Source organism: Terrapene carolina, unplaced genomic scaffold (genome assembly GCF_002925995.2).
Source record: "Terrapene carolina triunguis isolate 2854851 unplaced genomic scaffold, T_m_triunguis-2.0 Scaffold142, whole genome shotgun sequence".
Classification (NCBI taxonomy): Eukaryota; Metazoa; Chordata; order Testudines; family Emydidae; genus Terrapene; species Terrapene triunguis.
The window spans coordinates 2126239-2152978 of NW_020664493.1; the positions used below are offsets into that span (position 1 = coordinate 2126239).

At 37.6% G+C, this 26740-nt stretch overlaps 1 protein-coding gene across 1 annotated transcript; it reads right to left on the minus strand.

The window, feature by feature from the left end:
* On the minus strand, window positions 1-26254 carry LOC112117656 (28S ribosomal protein S31, mitochondrial; the record flags this gene model as incomplete). Its single annotated transcript, XM_024215695.1, has 6 exons — window positions 1-880; window positions 6286-6429; window positions 11437-11513; window positions 15004-15150; window positions 23589-23747; window positions 25905-26254. Coding segments are annotated over 6 exons (1143 nt in total), but the record flags the coding sequence as incomplete, so codon positions are not given.
* Window positions 26255-26740: the final 486 nt, after the last annotated feature.

The window sequence follows — 26740 nt, forward strand, 5'->3', positions numbered from 1 at the left end:
TTATGTATGTAAAATATTTTAATATAATAAAAGTGCTGCAGAGAGCAGAAGGGAGGGAATTCTGGAGAGGAAAGAAGGTTAAAAAAAAATAAAACCACTTCTTAATGGTAAACCAGATTAGGCAACAGAACACAGTCTCTCAAGGGAAACAGTGGAATCACCCACCAGCAATTAGCATATTTAAAAATAAACCACACAAAATATTAATATGCAACAGGGAACAATCCTGATTTGGCAGGGGGGGTGGAATCAACAACATTACTGGCCTTTTTTCATCTCTAGATTCTGTGACCATATCAAATTCCAAAATGCATTCAGCAGAAACCAGTAAAATAAAGACCATTCTGAGAAATCTACTTACTGGTTATTTTGGTTAGGCTTAAAATGAATTAAATGGTCAATCAGGGAATTTGTACTGCAGAATTAATGACATTTTTGCTATGTACAGTCTATGAGTTGCAGACCATTCCCTCCATTTTGTGTATACAAATTAACAGAAGAGTGGCAAATTTTAGCTTTTTTTAAAAAGTTCATACAATTACATCTTTCAAATCAGGTGTTTATAATGTTTTACTATGCATTGACACAATGGGTTTTTTTAAAGTGACTACTTGTTACTCTGATAGACTCTTCCTTTCAAGACTAAGGTCTGTTTCTTTCTTATGATCATCAATCTCCTTAAGAAGTTCCTCCTTTTCCTGGAAGTAATTCTGGAACCATTCAATATGCTCAGCTTTTTGTTTAACACTTAGATATGGGTTCTTGGAAAGCCCGCAGGTCACTAGTTCCATGAAGTGGCGAATAGGTCCTTGCTTGGTAAAGTCTTCTAGGTATTTATCCAGAAAGATATGTTCATGAAATTCCACATCATCTTCAATACCTACAAGGTGAATTGCAAAACACGGTTATATCATCATAATTTCAGTTTGTCTTGTGTGTGTTCACTAAGTCTTGCATGTAAACTCCTTCTAGTTGGTAGAATTAATAGTTCAGTGCTGTACCCAAAAAAAAATAAACTGCAGTGGAATGGAAGGGGACTGTGGTGAGGTCCAACAACACACACTTTGACCCCTGTTCTCCCCAAATAGGAAAGATTTCAGTGCACAAGATGTCATGCCAACATCCACAACTCTTTATTTTCATTTTATGTTTCTCTTTAAGAGGGCAATTTTTACCTATATTTCATATTTGGTAATGCCATTGAAGCCTGACTCTGAAATCCATTTTCTTACCAAAAAACCCTGTTTTCTTCCATTACATGCAAACTCTGGTTTGTTATGGGCTATGAAAGCTGGGCTGCTAGCAATATTTTTTAAAGACTGAATTGAGTATTTACTTGTAATAAGAAATATACTGGTTGCATAACTTTGCAAAATGGTTTAAAGAAAAAAAACAAGGTTGCACAAACTGAACAAGCCTTCCTTTGAAAGTATTTGTTATTTGAATGAGTTCCATGCTTATATGTTCATTATATTTCACAATTTTAGGTATTTTACTATTAAATTTGAAACAGGGAATGTTTTTAAACACTTTTTTTAACCCTTTCCAGACTTTTGTCATCATAAAAATACGAATAGATCGAGGTACACACAATTGTAAGATTTTGCAAGTTTTGTCAGATGTTATCTTTAGCAGTGATGAATGCAAAAATATTACATTAAAAAGCACTCCATCTCAGAGCTAGGTGGCATAGTGGTTTGTTACAGACCTTTCACCAAAAATGCCTCAGATCAATCAAGTAGTGATTTCAGTCCTCTTTCCAGTGGATTTCACTGGTTTCTGCTCTATATTTTGACACTAGTGTTCAAAGGACATACAAATCAAACTAAGATCTTGAGGTCTACAAACTCAAATATGTATAGAAAAAAAGGGGTTGTCTCAGAAATACCATGAGATTTGGCCATATTACCAATCCAGAAATCAAGACAGACTGGGGTCTGTGACTGCACGGAGATTTTTCCCCCCCTTCAGTTGATAAAAAAACACCTGTCACTAATTAATGCAATTATTTGATAAGGTATAAAATTAACTATACATTTGTAAAGACTACAGAACAGTAAAATGTTTGTTTATAGATGAACAAGATAGTTCAAAAAACAAACAAAAAGTGTAGTCAAGTCCATTGGTCTTAAGTTAAAGATCTAGTAGATATTTGCCTACATTCCAAACCCAACAATTTGACAAAATTAAGCCCAAAATGTTTATGCCAATGACCAGTACTGTAATAACAGAGATACTGGCAGAGTTATTTGTGGAAGCTTGCACATCACTTATTATGAGCGTTATTAGTCCTTCACATAGCTGTGAATAAGCACTACAGTTTCCCACACTAGAAGAGATCATTTAAAAGTATTTAAGTGATTCCAATACACCTAACCCTTTGAACTAGAGTGACCTATGATGAAAAAACATCTCTGTACATTAGCACATTAGTTTGGTGCATGCCATCTTAGTAGAACATAATATTGAAGACTGGAATTTGTACTATTTGTAGGCTTACATTCATTCTTTCTTATATTTGTAGTAAAGAAAACTCTCTGCATTATCGGAAAGGATTGACTATATTGCAGGTAAATACTTCCAGGTAATAAAACACAGGAATGAATGCAAAATTATTTTGATACTAACCAGGATGTGACACATTTGGCAATAACCTTAATCATCAAAATGAAAGTGAGATAATAGAGACAGACATATTAGTGCAAGGATTAATGGCATGTCAGCTTCTTCCAAACCTCCAGCAGCCCAGCACTGTAGCATGGAAGTATCTCTCAACTTGTACACCATACTCGCAAAGTTACCATGGTTTCTTTTCTGTTTTTCCTTCAGACACTGCAATTCCTGAAGAAGCTGGAAAAGGATGTCTATTTTCCTACACTGCATCATCAGTAATATGTGCAGTGTTTATCAATACCAGCTACCCATCACCTTTATCTCCCTTGTCCTTGAAAAAGAAACCAGATGTTTCCCTCTTCCCAGAAGCTAACATTTTCTTCACTGATCATATTGGCTTTAAAAGGCATATTTCCGCTGGGCTTGGAAACTTAAATCCACTTTGTGAATACTAGGAATCCTCCAATTATCACAACAATGGGTTCCAATTCCCATTTTCTCCCCCAATATTTTGTGGTTTCCTGAATCAGGAAATCCTGATAGTTATTGTTCGTGATTCTAGGGTCCTCCTTAAAATATTCCTGTAATCTGTTGGTCATAAAAGTCTGAGAGAAATTGACTGATTTGCTATTAAAAGAATCTGAACAATGCAACAGTGAAATAGGGAGGCAGTGACTATTATTATTTTTATTATGTATTTGTATTATTGTAGTGTCTATGAGCCCTAGTCATGGGCGAGGACCCCATTGTGCTAAGCGCTATATAAACACAAAATAAAATGTTCTCATTGTAAGTCCTCTGTGTTCTATACACCAAATGAGTAGCTTTCCACAGAAGTTTAAGGGTACTTTTGGTAGGGTTATATAGTCACTAGTTCCAAGTATAGATATTAAACCTAATCAGAGTTTTGGAAACGGGCAAATAAGTTTTTCAGATCTTAAAAATGCTGGCCAACATTTTTTGCCCTTTTCTGCCTTTTTTTTATTATTAAATAATTTCTATTTCTCTCTAGTAGTAGTGCTCCTTCCTAACCCCAAAACATGAACACTTGCAATTTAGGAAGGAAGTAGAAGAAATATGTGCTAGCTTCACAGTTTGGTATTTAGTTGAGCCAAAACCATTTAAGAGAATTACTGAAACAGCTAACATATGACTGGTGGAACTTTTGCATATAGAAGCTGCCAGATGCAATTACATGTTTGCAAAGATTTCCTTTAACCCTATCACTACAACAGTGGCAACCCTTGAAGCACCAATGATCCAGAAGTATTGGTTCTTCAAAATGAGGCACTTGTATATGGGAGAGAACCAAGATGTGTTTTCTCCTATTTACCCAGTGAATTATTCAGAAGTCATGTGATCAAGGCATGGACTACAGCTCAAGCCATTTTAAAAAGGGACATGGATGCTTGAGAAGGATGTTGGAAAAAGTAATTGCATATTTTTTCTTTCCTATCTATATTTTATTTAAAAGTTTAAGAATTGGGGTACCTTTATAGTGCTCCAAGTTAAACATCTGTTCTCACAACAGATACAGTCCTAAGCAAAATTAAAATGTATAACCACAGGCTTATGGTATATAAAAGGAAACCTCTATTTCTTGGTACAGAACTAGGTAATGGAAGGTGCTGCTATTGAAGAGACAGGGATACAAAATCTAGAATTAGAACTGGTAATGAGTGCCACTTTTCTGTAAGGCTGTTAGAATTACAACAAATTTGGTACAACTTAATGAGTTTCCCCAAGCCTTCTATTTCACTTTGATGTACCTGATGTGATTAATGACCGTTAAACAGAGTTGGGGCTTTGATAGGATGGAATTTATTGGCCTGATTTTTGCAACCCGAGCTGTGATAAATTTTGGAGCTCTCTGTTGGCATTTTCCACATGACTAATTTTTGTGGACAAGTCAATAAAGATCCTTGCTTAACTATACGTGAAGACTCCTTGCTAATTCACTACCCCCAGACAGCAGGGTTCCCGCCACATTACAACACCAGAAATGCCATTGGCCACAGTGATTATAAGATTGCAAAAACACGACTAGTATATATTTGGATTAGCGCACAACAGATCGATTATCATGGAAGCAGTGATTAAATTCTAAGAAACCACCAAAACAGGATGAGAACATTAAGAAACAGCTCAACCACATTATGCAATTTACAACTTTATACAGAATGGCAGATTTTCAAGGAGTATCGCCTCCAGAAACCAACCTGTTATATGTTTAATGATTTAAGACCACTGCCAAACTTTCCACAGTTATTAAAACCCTATCTAAAGAATGTTCACACACTTTCTGTATATCTGCATTTCCTCTTCCATCCATGATGTTCTTTAACTTCACATATAGATACTTCTATAAAAAAGGAGGGGGTTACTTATGTACTGTATAATGTATGTCCAGCCAGTAAGACAGTTGGAGCGGCTCAATGTTGTGACTTTGATTTTGCTTATGAAACGACAGGCCTAAGGGAACAACCTGACTGTAATATTCAGTAAATTGTTGTATGCAGTGTTGCTGTAGCCATGTCGGTTCCAGGATATTAGAGTGACAAGGTGGGTGAGGCAATATATCTTGGTGAGAGAGACAAGCTTTTTGAGCGCCACAGAGCTCTTCCTCAGGTCTGGGAAAGGCACTGAGTGTGTCACAGCTAAATACAAGACTGAACAGATAGTTTAGTGTAAGTATTTAGTACATATTCTAAGGGACCATTCAAGATGAAGTGGCGAGTTAATACCCCTGTAGTAATAGGAGAAGAAGGGGAGTTAGTGGGATACAGATTGTTGTAACAAGCCATAAATCCAGTGCTTTATTAAGACCACGGTTTTTAATGTCTCCTTTGAGGATGACGACTGAGAGGTGAGATATAGAGTGATCACATTGTGAAAAGTGTTCACCCACAGGTGATAGGGTGTTTTTGTCTTAATATTTTCCTATGTAAGTGCATTGGATGATGTACACCACATATGTTAGGCATGTGTAGGATCCCTGGATCTTGAAAGCTGTGTTGAGGGAGGTGATGAACATCGTAGCAGTGGAGATATCCATAACTTCACTAGACACTAAAAACCATGATCTTAATAAAGACACTGGCTTTATGGCTTATTATATCAATCTGTAAGCCAAATGCCATAGTAAGAGGTAGTATGTTATGTAGCTGGGTGACCTCTTGGGGGTTGGATCTGGGGTAAACTCCAATGAAAGCATTTAAACTATATCAAAATGTAAATGATTTGTGGGGTTAGTTTCCTTTTTATATTTGGTTTGTTAGCTTTAGAGTGTCTATAGAAGTAGCAGAAACTCTCTAGCTACAAAACCCTACTGAGAACCAGCAAGCTTGGTTGGATTTAAGCAATTTCAAGCCACAGCTCTAGACCTGTTCAGTGATCACAACTTCATCATGCTTCTTCCCCAACTCATTTTAATATTTAAACTGTTTTCCTTAAAGTTTTGATTAGGATCTAATAGCAAAATTTCCAGGATGTCTTCATCTGAGGCTTCACTAATTTAGGACAGCTTAAAGTTGCTTACTTGAGCAAAAGCATTAGTAAACTATTGTATGTGTAGGCATACCTGAAATACATTATTCAAACTCTGAAGCATTGGTGTTGGTGCTCTCATTCTCTACAAATATAAAGAGACCACAAAAGCTACAGTACACTTACCCGCTTCATTATTAATAGGGAACTCCCACAGTTTTCCCTCTTTTGTCCACTGGATCATCTCTTCAAAACCATTCCGAGGTGGCTTTTGATTTACTGCTGCAATCTGATTAGCAAATTCCAGATCCCAGAGTGTAGGTGAAGACTCTAAATAAGAAAAAAAATAGCCCAGACCTGTCAGTTTGCCAGAGAATTATTGATTTATGCATATTTTGTTTAAGATTATCAAACTTAATGAAGGCTGGTCCTTTCACACATACATATTTTAAGTTGTAGCTATTAATACCATATTTCATGTTGTGCTTTTGCAATGAAAGCCCACTGAATCCTCAAAGGACTATTAAACTAGCCTACTGACCTGTCAAAATTGCAGCTAAATTATTTCAACCCCTTTCCCAAACATTAAGAATAGGAATTAACTTTTTCCATTGTGTGACAGTTTCTGTTTTTGACACTTTTTGGCTGCTTTTTGTTAGTCACAAGTTTTTATATTTAACTCATCAAATTCTGAACTTGGTCTATGTACTCTTTATTAAAGACAAGAGGACCTTGTTTACTCTAAGGGATTTCCTGGTATTTCATTATTATGCTCTCATTCAGCAAGGCAGCCCACATCTGCAAATGTTCCCAATTGTTTACTATGAACCTCGCCCATCTTGTTTGGTGGCCCAGCTTTTCTGCCAGTTGAGATTTTTGGATGCCAGAGTCAATAATCTAGCATACAAGATTGAGAAATCCTGACTTAACTTTTAAGATAGTGAGATAAATGGGGTCCTCTTTCATGGAATATACCTTAAATAATCTCAAAACTCACATCTTTCATTATGCCCACAATAAATGAGACTGTCATCATTAATATTAAATGATAAAAAAAATATGAACTATACTCAAGGACATGCACATGACTGATCTGGGTAACTTATATCACTATAATGCTCATCCTCCCACACCCTGTCCCCTCTGTGTTTGTCATCCCCCAGTCAGTCATCGCATCACGCTATCTAAGATTACATTGCAAACTCTTTGAGACTGGGACTATGGCCTAAGTTTTCAGAAGCTACTAGAGTTTTTGGGTGTCCAATTTGACATGATTTAAAGGGGTCTGACTCTTTCAGATGTCTCATGCTGGACACCCAAAAAAGGAGACAGCCAAAATCACTGGTCACTTTTGAAAAATTAGGCCCACGTCTTTCTACCTCAACTGTGAAGTGCTGTAAAATAGTATTTAATATATATATTTGCATATAGTATTTAACACACACATTTTATATATATATATATATTACATACTATATGCAAATTTTTATAGATTATATATAACAATTATTAATTTTGCATTTTCTCAAGCACTCTCTTAAAAGATTTTGAGGCAGTTACTTCTTCAGACAGTTTACTTTGCTTTCATAAGTGCTTAAAAAAAACCCTCCATTCATCTTTTCCATTAAACAATCCTTTCTAAAATATTCTAGTATTCCCTCGATAGCTCACCCAACCCACCATCATCCTTGGAATTTGGCCAAAGCATTATATGTTATGAGTCCTATTCATTTAGTCATCTCTTGGCTTCATGTCTAACATTTACATAACCTGCAGCAGGCCAATTCAGTGCTCATCTCACCCAGCGTTTACACTCATTGACACATTCCTTCCTGCTTAATTTCTTTTCATTCTCAGGCACACAAAACAAGCCATTGCCCATCTACAACAGATGACGGTCCACTACATGAGAGCGAGACGATGCATGGTATTTGGAAGCAGAGATCAGGCAAAACTGCCTTACAATAATTTTTAACTGTGAAGACTTTTTTTTCAAAAAATGTGTCCCAATTTAATAATGGTTTGTCTAATTAACTTAGGGTTTAAGTGGAAAATTTATCCCTTTCCATTGAAACGCCTCCCTTGCGATGGGTTTACATTTTTATGTTTGTCTTTGCAAGAAAGAAAGCTGGAGTTTCCTAAAATGAAAGCTTAAGTCTTCAGAAGTCACATAGTTTATGGGTCACAGCCATTCTGACATTTATTATTTCAAATGTTAGTAGTTTAAAACTAATGAACTAATCTTTGGTCTTGTGGACCACATCAACTAGTTGAATCCAGTAAACTAAGTTCTCTCTTTCTTTCCTTTGCTACAAAAATGGCAGACTCACACAGACTTTTTCACTCTGGAGAACATTTCTATTTTGAGGGTGGTAAATTAGAAAACCCTTGTTCAAATTAATTCATACTTGGCAGAAAAATTCTGCCTCAGCCATACCCATCAGTTGCCCATTTTCATGTAAATATTCTTTCGTTTGGAGATGTTAGAAGGATACCCAAAAAAAGATGTAATGGAAATCAAGTTACAACATTAATTATAAAGGAATCATTGCTTCTACTTTATCCTTTAAGTATTATATTCTGATAATTTTCTACTAATCAATCTTCTTTAAAAGGACGGCCCAGAGTTTAAGTTTACAAGCATGGTGTGTCTGCTGGATGCAAAACAACGTTACGTTTACCTTTATGGAACAGAAAACAGCATAGTGTAAAATGCTCCTTTCCCTATAGATTTAACAGCCTTTAAACAGTTTTCCCTTGATTTTCCACTTAATACTCAGGATTTCAAAATAAATATTCAACACAAAACAAGGAACTTGCATTCATAGTGGGTTTAAACAACATTTTAGTTCAATATCTGCACTAATATAAACTAACAAGAAAACAAGGGGAAATAACTTAAGGAATCAAATATCTTATTGGTATTTCCTGCTATTAAGGAAAAAACTGTTTTGCAATGAGACTTTTAGTCAGAACAGTTGTGTAATATGGCTTCTGGCTTGAAATTTATTGTAGCTTTCCTCAATGCTACTGGGAATTAGACCAGGAAATGCTGTTAAAAACTGAAAGAGGCATTCTTGTTGATATCTTAAGGCAAATCCCATAAAGTTCACTTGCTTTCTTCAAGTTTTACTTGTGCTACGGTCTATTTATAAATTAGGGTATACATAAATAGTATGTGGGTCTTTAAATAGTATCAATAACATTTGCAGTTCTGCTTTTTATAGGGCTGTGTACAAGCTAGTTCAAAGTTATAAGTTCAATACTTATAAAAACAACTATAAACACCAGTCATTATGCCTGACCATGCTTGATTCAATCCGAAATTTAGCCATCTGAATCTGTATTTTTGGAAGGGTAATTTAAAAGTATATATAGAAAATCAGAATGTGCAATATGGTAAAAATAGGCTGATTTTTAAAAACCTAATAATCTTACATATATACTAATTTGATTCCTAAAGGAGATAATTGCAGTATTCTGTTAAACAGTGCTCACATTCCATCCCAGAGGTGACTGCATTCAGTAAAATCAGCAGTTGCTTGACAATATGGAACACTCTCCTGGGAAGTCCTATGTCTGAAAAAGATTTGGGGATCCTGGTGGATAATCAGCTGAACATAAGCTTCTAGTGTGATGTTGGGGCCAAAAAGAGCTAATGCAATTCCGGGGTGCATATACAGTAGAATCTCAAGTAGGAGCAGAGAGGTTATTTTACCTCTGTATTGGACACGGGTGCAACTGCTGCTCGAATATTGGTGTCCACAATTCAAGAAGAATGTTGATAAATTGGAGAGGGTTCAGAGAATAGTCACAAGAAGGATTAAAGGATTAGACAACATGCCTTCTAGTGATAGACTCAAAGAGTTCAATCTGTTCAACTGAACAAACAGAAGGTGAAGGAGTGACTAAGTATCTACGTGGGGAACAAATATTTAATAATGGGCTCTTCAATCTAGCAGAGAAAGGTATAACATGATCCAATGACAGGAAATTGAAACTGGACAAATTCAGACTGAAAATAAGGTGTAAATTGTTAACGGTTAGAGTAATTAACCATTAGAACAGTTTACCCTGGGTCATGGTGGATTCACCATCACTGACAGTTTTTAAATCAAGATTGGATGTTTTTCTAAAATATCTATGAATTATTTTGGGGCAGTTCTATGTATGGACTGTAATATACATGAGATCAGATTAGATGATCACAATGGTCCCTTTTGGCCTTAGAATCTATGAAACGGCACTATGTGACATTTTAGTACAGGAAATAAATAAGCTACACAATTGAAACTGCAGGGAGAAATTAATGGAGACAAAATTACCCAAACTAGAAGCTGGCCAAAGCAGTTGAACTAAAACTCCTCGTCTTAAAAAAAAAAAAACCTAAAAACAAAACCACTAACCCTGAAATGGGCTCTTTACTAATCCGCAGAGAAGAATGCCATCTACTGAATCACCAACACTATTTCTGCAGCCTCTAGTTTTACACTTTATTATAACACTTTGCAATGCAACAGTGCCTTTTTTCCCAAAGGAATTCAGAGTATTTTATAAAAATCAGTGAATTCTGATTCATTGCCTACAAGGCATTACTGTACCCATTTACAGAAAGGGAAACTTAGAGACAACTTACGTGATTTGACCATAGTCACATAGTATGACAGTGGGGAAAGCCAGTCATCAGCTTTAACCCCTAAATCATACACCCACTCTGGCTTTCATTTTTTGAAGGGTATCCCATCCATGCACCAGTCAGGCCTGACCCTGCATAGCTGTTTAAATAAGATTTCTGTATGTGTCTGAAGTTCATGCAAGTGAGGGATTATCTACACCAGGTAAAACTAGGCATAGTTTATCCAGGAAGTCACAGTAAGGTTCTCAGAGTTTTGACAGTACACTTCAATCCTATCCAATTTCCCCTGTGACTGTAGTCTCAAGCCTCTTCAGAGCAAGATCTAGTGCAATGGTTTTGCAATACGGACAAATGCCCACTAAGAACTAGGGTAAACCAAGTATACATTTGCTACTGAGAAAATTCAGGGGAATTTTAGTGCTCATGGAAGAAACACCGACAACAATGGCAACAGGTCAGCTTTACCACATAACTGTTAGTGTACATTAGTCCTGATTGATACAGGATCAAAAACTATTATTCCATAACACTGTGTAAAAGTCTTGCCTACCAATGACCAGATTTAGACCACACATCAATTTATGACCAGGTTTGAAACCAGCAAGCTAGCAGCCAACCTCTCTCTTCCATGACAGAGCGAACTTCTCTATTTTTTGAAGAATTTCCTCCATTTGGGTTTTTTTTGTTGCTTTTCCACTAACCTGCTTCAGGTGTCCCTTCTGTAACAATGGGAGAAACAGGGAAAATGTTAAGCCTCCTTCCCAGGTGAAGCCCTCTTCTATAAACAAAGAAGACAAATGATATTTGATATTTCACAACACAGCCAGTTTAAAATTAGGTTTACAAAACACAGAATATGCTCATTAAATCTAGAGCGAAAGTCAACCATCTCCTGGAAACAAAAAATACCAACATATTTACCATTATACTAAGTCTTTAGACTTGGTAACCAAAAGACAAATCATTGCATTTGAGTTACTGCTCTATAATACAATTAATGAAGCACTGGAGCCAGGTTCCCAACACACTTTCTAGTGAGGTAATTAGCATAATTGCGATTATTTTAATTTGATTTATTCCTATTTATATATTTAGAAACCTTAATAAAGTCAAATGCTATCAGTCCATGGTACTTTAGTAACAGATAGTTCTTAGAAAGTGCATTTCTTGGGGTTTTTTTATGCTTTTGTTCTACTACACAAAATATTTCACAATTCAGGAAAAAAAAGACAACAGCTAAACCAAACTAGCCCTGATTTATGAAGTAAACAGCCTTTTTGGAAGATTATGTATCCGCCCTTTCCTCTCTGCCACATGACTAACACTCAAACTGTTGTGATAAGCTATAGTCTAAACAGTCTGTCATTTCGGGGCTCTCTTCTGGATAGTAAAATATATTTGGATCTTTTTTTCGCAAAACATCAGCTTCACACTTAATAGGATTCTTTATTCAAAAAAGAAAGATATTCAACAAGCAAACATATCTTGAATAAGAGCAGACAAACTAATATTTGGATTATAAATTAAAAACTCAAACAGCTGGTCTTCTCCCCTCAACCAGTCAAAGTGAATTTTCAGATAAATACAAAATAAACAAGAAAATAAGTTTATTGTAATTTAGAACAAATAATTCCTTTAATCATTTAACCTTTCCTGTTTGGGTACATTTCTAATGAAATTCTAGTGTTCTTCGTTTGTGTTATTACATATTCATTGTTGCCCAAGCAACACTTGCCTTTCCTGCCCTTAAATTTCATCCCTCTGCTTTCCAGCAGATTTCTGAAGGCCACAACTACTATGGCAAACCTGATCTTGTCATATTACATATTACTAACGTAGCTACCCTGGATCTATTTCAGAAAGAGACTAATATAATTACACAGTCTCAGAAGAATGTGGAATTTAAACAGATTTGGGATTACATTTTCCTATCCGTTCATAACTTCCAATAATGTTAGTAGCAGATGTAGGCAGGATTTGGAACAAAACACTTGCGTATAAAGTTACTAGTTCAAGTTACTATAAAGCAGCATCACCCATTTTGTTGAGATCTGCCAACCCAATTTAACCATTTCATCATTTTCTCCTAACCTTCCCTAGGAACACTAATTACAGGGTATATTTGACTATTAGAATTTTATAGACACAGGAGAAAATTTGAACTTTGAGACTGGTAGTTGAAATCTGTATAATGAACAGTTCATATAACTACACCAAGACTTTTACACTAAACATAACCTCATTACCTAAGAGGGTCAGAGAACTCTCATATAATTGGTGACAGGAAGGGAATCTTTTCAACTGCATTGCAAAACATATTTTACTTGCCTTTTATTAAAATATTGTAAGGTGTTTGACCAATTCTATATCAGCTGTTTTTATTGTCTATATTCTAAGTGGCTTTTAGTTTACATTACTTATTTACATGTTGCAACAATTTTTGCCAAACAAACAAAATCAAATACTATTGAGATCCACTCAAGTACCGTCACTGTCATACTGAAATGACTTTCAGTCTCTACCAGCCTAGGATGAATTAATATCCTCAGCCTAAAGGTAACAGGCTACTGAACCATTTCAAAATTCACAATGCATTTAGTTATTCTGCTCCTTACATTGGCATCATTTACAGCTCCCCAAGAACACTGAAAACCTTGGGACAAAAGTTTCCGTACAAGTCAATGAGGGCTCATTCTCTTCCCTTGTTCAGTTCCCTGTTCTCCAGTCTCAGCCTTGTCTATCCCCACTCCATGACTTGCTGCATTTTGGGGGTTGAGAAGTGGAGCCATTATGTACTGTTCCCAACTATGTGGAACTCTGCCTTCAAGATACTTTTCTAACTCCTACATAAGACAATTGCCAAAATCAGAAAAAATCATATTACTTAGAAACATTTCAGCATCTACAGATGTTTTCTGATGATATAACTGTGAATATTGCTCCTTTTGGTTTTTACAGTATGATCTACATAGCTTAAGAATTCATATGCTCCCGTTTGTTCCTCACTTAAAATCATAATTTTCTGATATACTGAAATAAATCCATTTCAGCCAAGGAATGCAAGGATATTGTACAGCTACTGACCCAGGAATAAGAACAGGAGTACTTGTGGCACCTTAGAGACTAACAAATGTATTAGAGCATAAGCTTTCGTGGGCTACAACCCACTTCTTTGGATGCATCCTGTACAAGTATTCCTGTTCTTTTTGCGGATACAGACTAACACGGCTGCTACTCTGACCCAGGAATGTTTATTTCTCAGTTATGCAAATCCTGCCTTCCAAATTTCCCACATATATGCCAATAAACATGGTTCTCTCAACTTCTAACCCACTAACTCCACTTAAAGTCAGATTTAGTTAATTTTAAAAGGAAATAATCTTATTCGGAATAGAAATGTGGGGAGAATATCCTAAGACAAGTGACTGTGAGGATGCCACATAGACTGTGTGTTTTAGGGACAGAATACCGGATGAGACACCAGCTAATTACAGTATAACAAAGTAAGGGTGCTCTCTTAACTGAGTAAAAATAGCCTGGGTTAATTAAAAAAAAAAAATAGCAAAAGGTGTTGCCATTTTCAGGGAGAATTCTCAAGTCACCATTTTAAATCATTAGTTCCATGGTAGCCAATTTTGATGCCTGAGGCGACAGTAAACTCAAGAAATGACTCAGGTGCAAAGTTCCTATTTTCCTTAGCAAAAAGAAGAAGAAAAAAACTCAACTGGTGAAATATTTTTACACAGACCATTTTTCTAAGTTTTCCTTCAAATGACAGTAGCACTTTAAAGCTTTTTCCCCACCCCCCTAACATGATAGAGAATGAGATGTAAAAATATTGTGCATAAGTGATACATTCAAAAAACACTCAAACAGTGAAGTCAAAAAGTAGATTATATACTAGCAAACATTTGCAACAATCAGGTTTAATACTAAAAAAACTGCATTTACTTTGATCAGCTTATTACAATTAACTATGTTCTTACACTAATCTACTTTAATGCTATGTTTGGAAAAAAAACTACTTATAAAATAGTGTTAGAAACACATTTTCTTTTGTTTCCTACAGTATCCTGTATTTCTACATCTATATGGAATGTGGAATCAGAGCATTTTTGTGGAAGATATAGAAACTCATGGAGAGCTCTTTAGCTTTGAAGTTTTGGAGTATAGTTGGTGTTTCTTTATTACTAGAATTTAAAAACTTAACTGGTCAATATTTTATTGTGGGAAGGAGCACGAAGAGAAAACAGGCAAGTAGAGAGTACCTTTTACTTCCAGCAAATTCAGACCGGATACCTCTTTGAAACATGTCACCTTGCCCATCATCGTCATCAAATGAAATCTGACTGGATGGCCTGGATACACCACGGTTGAGACGGCGTTTCCCAATCTTCATGTCTGCAATAACGTTGCTGACATCAAAAAGACAAGTAGAACAATGAAAATTCCACAGTATGAAAAGGTAGCATGCTTAGTTACGTTTTAATAAGGCAAATTATTCCCAATTGTTTTCATAAGCCTATATTGCACAAACTATATGAAAGAACTAGACATCTCCACAAAACATCGGTTGACATTCTGAAGTCATGGAATATGCAAGTCTTGTTTTTTTAGAATAAAGAAAATCCCACTTACCTATTATTTTCTAAATTTAACAAAAACATTATTTCAATTTAGCAAACATATGCCAGTTACTGCACTCCTTGAAGAGAAAATCCAATGATGAACATTCTTTGAATTGCAAATTGAAATATTTTTAGTTTATTTCATGCTGCCATATACTATGTTCAGAGAAAGCACTAGACATTAATGCAAACAAGTGCAGCAAACAGGGGAGTTTCAAAGACCATAGCTACAGATCCTGTGCTTGGAGATAGAGGGATTTAATGTGAGGAACACTGGTTCACCTTCTATGGGGAAAAGGGGCTGTATAGTTTGGATGGCTTCCATCTCCACAGCAGGGGAACCAATTTTCTAGGGGAATGGCTGGCTAGAGTAGTCAGAAGGGTATTAAAATAACAAAAAAGTAGAGGGTGAAAAGCGGAAACTGATGAGCAGTCATTTAACAGAATATCAAGATGTTGAGAACAAAGTTAATCAATCAATGCACCAAGGAATGTGAAAAAAAGAAATTCTTTAATTGCCTATACACCCAGGATAATAAACAAAAGGAATTGGAATTGTTCATCTAAAAGGAAAAATTCAATCTAGTTGGGATTGCTGAAACCTAGTGGATAGATTTGCACTATTGGAATGTTAAAAAAAAAAAATAAAAAAAAAATTGATGGATAAAACCAATTTAGGAAGGATTGAGTTGGCAAAAGGGATGGAGGAAGGCACTCTATGTCAAAAATGGCACTACCTGTTTCTGTGTCACTGACAGAAGAAAACCATCTTGATCAATGTACTGAGAGATAAAAAACAAGATGGGTACTACTCTGTGTCTGCTACAGACCACCAAATCACACCAGAGAACAGGACGACCATCTCCTTATGCTCCTATCTACAATGTGAGGGAAAAATGCACTATCCTGGGGGACTTCAATCTGAGCAACTTACACCGGAGGTCTCACGCTTCAACTACTAAAACGTCCTCAGAATTTCTAAATATTTCAGATGGCAATTTCTTAACTCAAGAAGTGTTAAATTCAACACAGGGGCATTCTATATTAGACATCACCTTGACATTCAGGAACTGATCACAGAACTAAAAAACTAGTGGTAGCTTAAGTACAAGTGATCATAACTTTATCACAATTTATGTGCAAACAGAATAAAGTCCATACAAGTAACAGTTGGTATATACGTGGTACTTTAAAAGGGCCAATTTCACAAAGTTGAAAATAGTTACAAGCCAAATCAGTTGAGAGGAAGACTTTAAACAGAAAAATGTAAATGGGTATTGAGAATTATTTAAGAACATTTTACTAGGTGCCAAAAAAGACACATTCTACAAGTGAGAAAAAAGGCCAAACTGGTTCAAACACCAACCTGATTTAGTGGAGAAGTGAAAGTAGCTATACAAAAATAATAAACAGATATAACAAATGTAAGAAAGGTGAAGTTGATAGTCATAAATACGAATCATATGGAAATGGTAGACTTGTCAATGATAATTAAAGACTATGATTTAGTCACGTGTATTTTTAGTAAAAGTTATGGATAGGTCCCAGGCAATAAAGAAAAAGTCCCGGCCCATGACTTGTTCTATAAATACCCCTAACTAAATCTTAGGTGCTGGGGGGGGGGGGGGCCTAGTGGACGCTGCTGCTGCTCTGTGGGGGGTGCTCCAGCAGATGCGGTTGCTGCTCCTGACCGGGAGGCAAGAGGAGAGAGAGAGACTCCAGGTGGGGGTCAGCCCGGGGCCCTGTCAGCGCTACGGCAACTCCGGGCGAGAGGCTGCCCGAGCAAGTGTGGGCGGCCACAGGGTCAGCCCCACCAGCTGCTGCAGAAGTCATGGAGGTCCCAGAATCCGTGACTTCTGGGACCTCCTTGAAAGAATCGTGGCCTTAATGATAATCCAGAAAAGGCAGAAGTTCTGTATTTGAGAAAAAGCCAGATGATGTAGTTATGTCATGATGATGGAATATTTTTCATTCCAACAGTAGCTAAGGAGGATGTGAAACAACAGCTACTAAAAGTTAGATTTTTTAGATCAACAGGTTCAAATAACTTGCATCAGAGATTTTAAAGTAACTGACTGAGGAGCTCCCTGGTCTGCTAATGTTAATTTTCAGTAACTTTTGGAACACTAGGAAAGTTCTAGAAGAAAGGTAAGCTAACATTGTGCCAGTATTTAAAAAGGGTAAATAGGATGAACTAGGTAATTATAGGTCTGTCAGCCTGAAATAGATCCTGGCCAAAATACGGGAATGACTGATAATGGACTTGATTAATCAAGAATTAAAGGAAGGTAATATAAATAATGCCATTCAACAAGGGTTTATGGAAAATAGATCTTGTCAAATTAACTTGATTTTTCTTTTTTATATGAAATTACAAGTTTGGGTGAAAAAGAAAGTGTCAACAGAATACATTTAGACGTCCTCTTGGTACTGCACAACATTTTGATTAAGAAACTAGAAGTTTGCCATCACGCACCTTCCCATGCTAATGGTTAAGATTTATAAGAGCACCTGAACTTTTAATGAAAGGTTCAGCAAGTAGTAGTTTGCATGGGATCACAGATTTGTCTCTCTCTTGAAGTTAGGGAGCTCCAGTCAGGTCTTTGGTTTAGGAAGGTCTGGCAGGCCTTGGCCAGATGATGTCCTAACGGGACGTGGGAAAACTAATGACTGTTCTGGGCTGCTGTTGTTCCCCCCCCTGCCCCCTTCAATATTGTCAGAGCATGAGAGCTAAAGGCAACACCTTATTAATAATTATTATTTTGATAAAAGTTGGAGAATCTTGGCCATATATTTGTGTCAATTCTCACCGATTACTACCCTCAACAAGGATTGTAGTTATGGTGACAGAACTCTTTAGATAAAACTCTTTAGATATAAAGTTGTGTCTATGCCTTTAGGGAGAAGGACTGTTAAAAGCCAAAAGTCATTATTAGATTTTGGGACAGTGCAAGTGAGAACGATAAAAATCAGTTAAACTACAGTGCGTGAGCTTTAAGAGATAAAAGCCTCTTTTCAAGGGAACAGCTGTGGTATAAAAAAAACAGAAACAAATTAGGTCAAAAAGAAAGCTTTGGATACCTAAATGCAATATATATATATTCCCACTGTTGCAATGCTTGAAGAGTGTCATAAAGCATATATTTAAACACTCTCTTTTGGATGGTTTAAATCAGAAGAGTTCTTCAAAATAACTACTTACAACAAAAAGATGCCCTAAAATGTTCAGAATCTTGATTTTCTAAGGTTAATTTTAAATTTGACATTAACAAAAGAACTTCAGTTCCTCTGGATCTCTCTCATTTTAGTAATTATTTTCTGTTAATGTTATTCTTGGCATTTATGAGCTAGAGATGATCCATAGACTTCACTGGTTTTCTGAGGGTCTGACTAGCATCATGCAGTCTGCCCCTTGCCAGAAGCAAAGTCACAGACTGCCTAGCCCAACTGTTTTACTTGGCAACCACACTAAAACGATAGAATATTGTTGTACTATATGGCGATCACACTCCCTCTGAGCAGTTCTCTTTGAGGTTCTGCACAACTGGCCAAACTTTCTTCTGGCTATGCTGGGCATCTAACACACACAGTCCACAGTGTCACAATTTTGGATGGCCGGGTCCTAATGTTTTGTCACTGGTGCGTGAAAGGTGAGCAAATATGTTTTCATAATAGTTTTTAAAACAAGTGATTGCATGGTATTATGCCGATCATGTTGTTCATCCTACACACATTTCCTCTAACACATTGAGAAAGAAACAAGAAATTAACCAAAAACAAAACCAGAAAGATATTTATGGCCTGACTTGCTTCCACAACAAGGAATGTCAGATTTCCAACAAACTCCATCCCCCATTTAACCCACTGTGTGTAAGTACTGCAGATATATCTGAACAGGAATGATCTAGTGCACTACATGGGTTAAAAAAAAACAAGAGAAGGAGAATTCAGGGTGCATTTTAGCTTTAGCTCGGAATTCCTTTCCTTCTGTTGATTTAATTCTAACCTTTAATATTGCTGAATTTATTTTCCTATGGTGGTGTTGTAATTTCCATTAAGCAAAACTTCTTCCCGCACTAAAAAAAATAAAATCCTGTATCATTAATTTTTTCCCCCTTCTAGTGAACATGCTGTCCTCAATACGTCTACAAAACAAAATGATGGGAGAAGACTGTACAACAGTGACATCCAGAGGGCAGACTGTATGCAAAGCACAATATAAGCTAAGACTTCTTGGCTACAATTATAATATCTTTATTATCATTTAATATCACCTCGTAAATCTGAATAATATTCTGATTTATAGTAACAATGTTATATTGTACGGTTCTTATGCTTGTGTATTTCAGTTATTTAAATCTATCTCTGAGAGTTTTACATAAAATATCTACTGTCTCAGACCAGTGGTCCATTTAGTCCAGTATCCTGTCTCAGAAGCGAACAGTACATGATGCTTCAAAGAATGGTAATCCAGACACGATGCACCAATTGTACAACTCTGAATATGTGGGGTGGGGGAGGAAAACCATGTCTTCTGAACCCACACGGAACAAAATAATGAGTTCTCTTACACAGTGGTAAGCAGGGCTTGAAAAATCCACTTATGAATGAGTACAGCGCTTTCACTGGTCAATGTGGGGACCTCAGCTCTCAATTTCTGCAGGATTCAAGCTTTCATTTAAAAAAAACTGTTTCAAACCCTTTTACTTAGACTGCAAAGTCTCTGAGGCAGAAACCAACTTTTCATCCTGTGTATATATAGTATCTAGCACATTGAGGCCTGACCTCTCTAGATGCCACTGCAAAGAAAGTAATATAAATAATAATAATAATAATAATAATGATTGTGAAGTTAACCTTACAAATGTGAATGAAATGCTCACTAAAATAGCAGTGTCTTCCAAACCACAGACTGTTCTGGTGCCTCTGATAATTCCTAGTTAAACTAAGCTGCAGCAGACTGTAATTATCTAGATTCTAGTTAGTTTTCACTGCTTCTATTCAGAACTCTGTAGGAGGGAGGGAAACTGTCAAATTCATGTTGCTGCTGCTACTTGGGAAAGCTATGAGCAGCAGAACAGCAAGGTCTGGAACTATTACTTGGGAACAGCAGGGATTCTAAAAACCATGGAATGGTACAGTAGAACTACTACTTCTCAGCTCCTGGAAGGAAGAGCAAACACCCTACCCACTTAGGGACGCCAGAGGTCCTTGAATGAGGAGTAAAGACCAAGTTCCCTCTCCTTTCCAGTAGGTGGAGGGTAGTACAGCTTGTATGCTAAACACAGAACCTCCTCAAACAGGGACCAAGGAACAAGTATCCTTCCCAGCAGCTTGTAGCAAGGAGTGCTGGGCTTCTCACCAGGGCATTGCTCAGTCTTACTTGTGGGGCTTCTTTCAAATCTATCACTGGCTAGTAGGTGTCTGGTAAATTTAATCAAGCCCTAGTTGCAAGCAATTAATAATCCATTCAAATCCAGCCACAAACTTTGCCCCAACCTCCAGCAGCAGTGAATTCCACATGTTCACTATACAAAATAGGAAGAAATATTGCCCTGTTTGTTCATCTTAACTTAGAGTATTTCCTTTAGCCTTTCCTTAAGGCTACATAAGAACTAAATCGAGAAAATGATCAGTTTTTACACAGCTCAGTCAAGTCTCCTCTAACTCCTTCACCTAAATCAATGGTTTTCAAGCTATGGTTCATGGATCCTTGGGGGTCCACAGACTATGACAAAGATTTCCCAAAGGGGTCCACACCTAAGTTCGCTCTAAGCTGCGCAGTTGCCTATTAAGCCCCACGCAGAGGCTCAGGGCTGGGGTGGGGAGAGATGCCCCTCTCCCAGGATGGACCTGACGCTGCGGGGAGAGGCGCCTGTCTCCGCCGGCCCCAGCACGGACCTGCCCCAACTTGCTGTGGTTGGGGGAAAGGCAACCCTCCCGCAGCCCTGGCATGGACCTGCCACAGCTGGGGGAGAGGCGCCTCTCCCCACCCCAGCCCAGGTGCTGCTGCAGGGGGTCCTATCGCCCCAAACCCCTTATCCCTGGCCTCACCCGAGAGCCCACACCCCCAGCCGGAGCCCTCAAGCCCCTCACCCCCGAACCCTCTGCCCCAGCCCCACCCCAGAGCCCTCAAACCCCCTGCCCCGCACCCAAATCATCTGCCCCAGCCCTGAGCCCCACTCACACACTCCAAACCCCTCAGCCCCATCGCCACCCCATGAATTTTCTTATGTGCATCAATATGGAGGTGATGTGATGCACATAACAAAATTCATTCTGTACATGCATGGGAAAAATGAGAGAGAACACTGGTCCACACCTGCATCTGAAATTTTTTTAGGGGTCTGCAAATGAAAAAAGGTTGAAAACCACAGACCTAAATAATCCAAAAGTATGCAATACCCACAGCATCTCTAACCATTTCTATCAACCCTCTCTGAATGTTTTATATTTCTGTTGAGAGGAGAAGACTTAAACTGAACATATTACTCCAGGGATATGTATACCATTGTGCATTACCACTTTTTTTTAAAAGCACCCAGCTTCTAAGCTTCTGGAAAGAGAACTTCATTTACTTGTCCACAATAACCCCTATCTCTCTTGACTGAGAATTACGAATTCATCCACCTGTATGGGAAGGTTACATAGTTTCTCTCTTTCCCACAGACACTCTCTCAAGAATATGCATTACTTTATATTTAACAAAGTTAACATTCATCTACCATTGTGCTTCCCCACCATTTCGTTTATTTGTAACCATCTAGACCAGGGGTCAGCAACCTTTCAGAAGTGGTGTGCCGAGTCTCCATTTATTCACTCTGATTTGAGGTTTCGCGTGCCAGTAATACATTTTAACGTTTTTAGAAAGGCTCTTTCTATAAGTCTATAATATATAACTAAACTATTGTTGTATGTAAAGTAAATAAGGTTTTTAAAATGTTTAAGAAGCTTCACATTTAAAATTAAATTAAAATGCAGAGCCCCCGGACTGGTGGCCAGGACCCGAGCAGTGTGAGTGCCACCGACAATCAGCTCGTGTGCTGCCTTCAGCACGTGCCATAGGTTGCCTACCCCTGATCTAGACTGTGTCACAATCCTCCTTAGTTTTCACCGATGGAAATAGCATGTATCAGCAGCAAATATTAATGGTGTTCGTTACTTTCTCCGCTACTCATCGGTATATTTCCTGAACACAAAAGGCCCTATAACTAATCCTTATAAAACCCCACAAATAACTTTTCATCAGTCTTATGAATCCACATTTCCTATCACTTTACCAGTTAATTCGTTATCTGAAATTTCTCCAAATCTAGCTATTTTCATGTGACATATTAAAAATAAATCTATAAGCTACTTGTAGTTTGTTACTGCCAACCTGCATAATTACAGGCTTCTCAGTTGCTGAAGATCCAGTTTTCTGCTTTATATTCAGCATTTTCTGAGCTGCTACATTGAAAGTAGCAGAAGTCAGCAGCCTGTCTTTAGTCATCACCAAACAGAAGGGCTGTATACACAATTCCTTCACAGTTTCCAAATAAGTGTTGTTTGCCTGGCCGGAAGCCACATTAAAAAAAAAGGGAACTGTGTCAAGGGATGAGTTTATTGGGCTGCCTGGAAATTTTTTTAAGGGTAGGGTGGGACTGTAAATAGAGGTTGCTTGACTCAGTGCAGCTTTCAAACACAGCCATTAAAATTTACCAGTCCACATAGATGAACTTTCAGACTTTCTATCTCGGTGATGGTTGATGAAGATGACAAAAAATAAATCTACTGATACTTTGACTGATCGACCAAGGGAAAATAGGCACGAGAATTTTGAAAGGCTGCTCTAGAGGAAGGATGCAAGCTGGATAGCTCGAAAGTTACAGAAGGAATTTAGTACAAACAGACTAACTGCACTTCAGTTATTAGCTTTTTAAAGAAGGATAACATACTCAAGCATATCTTTTTAGAGCAGTTTTTCTGATATCAAGTCTTCAATCACCTTACATTTGACAGTGTAATATTAGAGGCTCCAGCACTATTGGGGAATATTCAATCTACAAAAAGAACAGGAGTACTTGTGGCACCTTAGAGACTAACAAATTTATTAGAGCATAAGCTACAGCCCACGAAAGCTTATGCTCTAATAAATTTGTTAGTCTCTAAGGTGCCACAAGTACTCCTGTTCTTTTTGCGGATACAGACTAACACGGCTGCTACTCTGAATTCAATCTACAGACCTTAAGTTAGTTGTTTCCCCTCTTTTCTGTGCATCAGTGGCTTCTTCATGCTTCCTTAGTTGTGCAAGTAAATCTGATACTGTCTGTTTTCTGTCAAAAGGTAAGGAAGATGCAACAGCAGAGGCAGCTTCCACCAATTCTGGATTGAGAGGCTTGCTCCTGTAAGAGATAACAGAGGTGAAAAACATAAAAATCAAGGTCTTATGCGTCATTATTTCACAAGCCATTTTTTATTGTAACTGGTTATTTTATGTCTTATTAAAGGTAATAGTTATATGCTATCAAGGAAGAGGCCCAAGTTTGTCTCTTGCTGCACAAAACTGCCAGAGGTTGGGTGCAATCATTAAGAAAATAAAGCAATCATTAAGGCACAGCTACCAATCAACTGTTCCTCCTGAAAATAAGCGTATAAAAGATTGCTACTGAGATATGAATGTCACTGACAAAAACCCTTTTTTTCCCCACATCTGTCTCATGGGATCGTACATGGGTATGATTTAACTACGACTACTGTTCCTTTAACAATTTGGCATGATTTTAACCACTAGGTTTAGGTGTAAAGATTTCCCTTTGTTAAGCATTATCCCAATAGATAGTGACAATATATTTACTCCTGGGGGAATTCTGCACCAAAAAATCCAAAATTCTGTGTATTTTATTTCTCAAAATAACACAATATAATCACACCAGTTTCACTTATTTTGGTAATTTACTTAAACTACCATACCAATAAATAAATAAATAAATAAATAAAATCACAGCAACAGTTCAGCATTTTCTAAACACATGAAAGTTAAGTTACAAATACTTGGTAACCAAGACCCTGCATTCCAGTTATAATCCTGGATTTTCATTTAAATTACATTACTTTTATTTTGGTGGTCTGTAAAGTAGACTGTTGCTTTAAATTGCTCAGACTTTCACATACGAAAGTCATAGTTTTGCTAATCATTGTCTGGCATTTTTTTTAAATGGGTAAGTAAAACAGATCCCGAGTGGTAATCTAACCCCATTGTGCCTCTCTGGCACAGGAAAAAGAGTTAGAAAGCACATAGACCTTCCTAGCTGAGGATTCCATTACTGTCATTTGCAATAAGGTTCCTTTACATCACTCTGGCAAGATAAAGGAGCCTTAATTGACTAATGGGAACAATTAATTAACAATGGGAACATTAGCAGCTTGCCCATTTAGTTGTTAAATTTCTGCTCTGCCTCAGGGACAGAGCCTGCTTCACACAGCCCTATGCCTCCTTCCAAGCCCAGGATGCAGCAACAGCAACCAGAGGGACAGAGTGAAGCCTTGTCTCCACTGGCACTTTACAGCGCTGCAACTTTTTCGCTCAGAGGTGTGAAAAAAACACACCCCAGAGCGCTGCAAGGTTCAGCTCTGCAAAGTGCCAGTGTAGACAGTGCACCAGCACTGGGAGCTGTGCTCGTGGGGATGTTTTTTTTAAAAGAGCTCTGTCCCAGCGCTATGCCATGACTACACAACCCACATTAAAGCACTACCGTGGCAGCGCTTTAAAGTTGCCGATGAAGACATGCCCTGAGTCTCAATCACTCATTCACATTAAGGCAGGAGCCCAGCCCCACCCCCTTAATGTCTCTCCACGGATGCACACAAGCACGCCCAGCCTCCCTCCTCCCCTCGGTGATCTGCTGCCAGCTGCTCCCAGCAGACATGCCCGGGCTGCTGCAGAAGGGGCATGTGTTCCTCACAGATTTCTTGGTTCCCCCATTTTTCTACAGGGGAGCCAAGAAATCTGTGGAAGGTATGAATTCTGTGCCCCCCGCAGGGTGCAGAATTCCCCCAGGAGTATACATTTCTGTAAGTATGCTCTTATTCAGAGGAAAGATTTTCTGAGACTGTAATTAAACAACGGAGTTTAGCTGCATATTTACATTTTTAATAAGTTAGCTGTATATGATCAATTGTGTACAGAGAGAGGCAATTAAAAGGAAATAACTTTTTCCTTTTCCCAGATTTTATTTTCTCATAACTGAGTAATGGCATTTCAAAGTGCAAATTCTCTCACTCCCCTTAAATTGATTGTCTGTGGACAGCTAGTAACATTTAATTTTGAGGCTTCAATTCCAGGAATACAAGCATGTAGTAAATATACACGCTTAATGCAACCATTCCATTTGTTATTGCTTTTTGCAGGGTACAGTTGTATCATTAGCAAAAGGACTGTTCCCATAGAGGATTATTTTCTATACAAAAGAAAAAGACATTTTATGATACTATTTTGTTCTAGAGATTAATAGAATCCACTTCAAAGAAGAAACACTTGAACTGTGCATATTGCATTTTACCTCTTAGCTTTACTGTCTGCTGTAGCTTTCTGAAACATGCTACTTGCACTCTCCAAACTTTCTGGCTGGTCCTTGGTTTGCTTCTTGCTCTTCAGTTTTTTTAGTAATTGGAACTTCTTCTTTGAACTTAATTCTACTTTCATTTCACTAATAATGTTCAACGTATTCTTCTTTGAATTTCCTGGTGTTGCCTTCTCCTGATTCTCTGAAGCCTTCTCAGCACTACTGTCTGTAGAAGTGGCAGATTCATCTTCTTTGTTGTAGAACCCAGTGCTAGTGCTAAAGCACTTTTGTGTTTTACTAGACAAGATAGGAAGGGAAAAGGTATAAGTTACACATAACTGCTTTGGTTAGTCATAACTGACTGGGCCTAATTTTGCACAAACTGAACTGGGTAACTTAAATGTACAATTTTACTCTGAAGGCAGGTCTAACAAACCATTTACTCTTTATGGTTTCTGTAATATAACGTAAACAGCTTTCTTTTCTCCATGAATGAACTGAATCAAAAGGCAACAAGTAACTTTCTGCACTAAACAGTATGCTAGGATGTTGGAATCCCCACAAGAAGTTGATAGCTATGACAAACTGTGGGCTTCGTTTTGGGCTGAGGTATGCCTTGTAACAGTCCGTGACCTTCTAACAGTCATGTGACCTTGTGCCTTTGTTAAGGCTACTGGAAAACCAGATAACTTCAGAACCTTACCAGAAAAATCAGCCACTTAGGTCTGATAGGTAAACACATTAGAGCTCTAGGAAAACAAAAGACTAATACAAACGCCACGCATATCCATCAGAATATTTTTCACACTCACTCAACATTTTCAGTCTCAGCA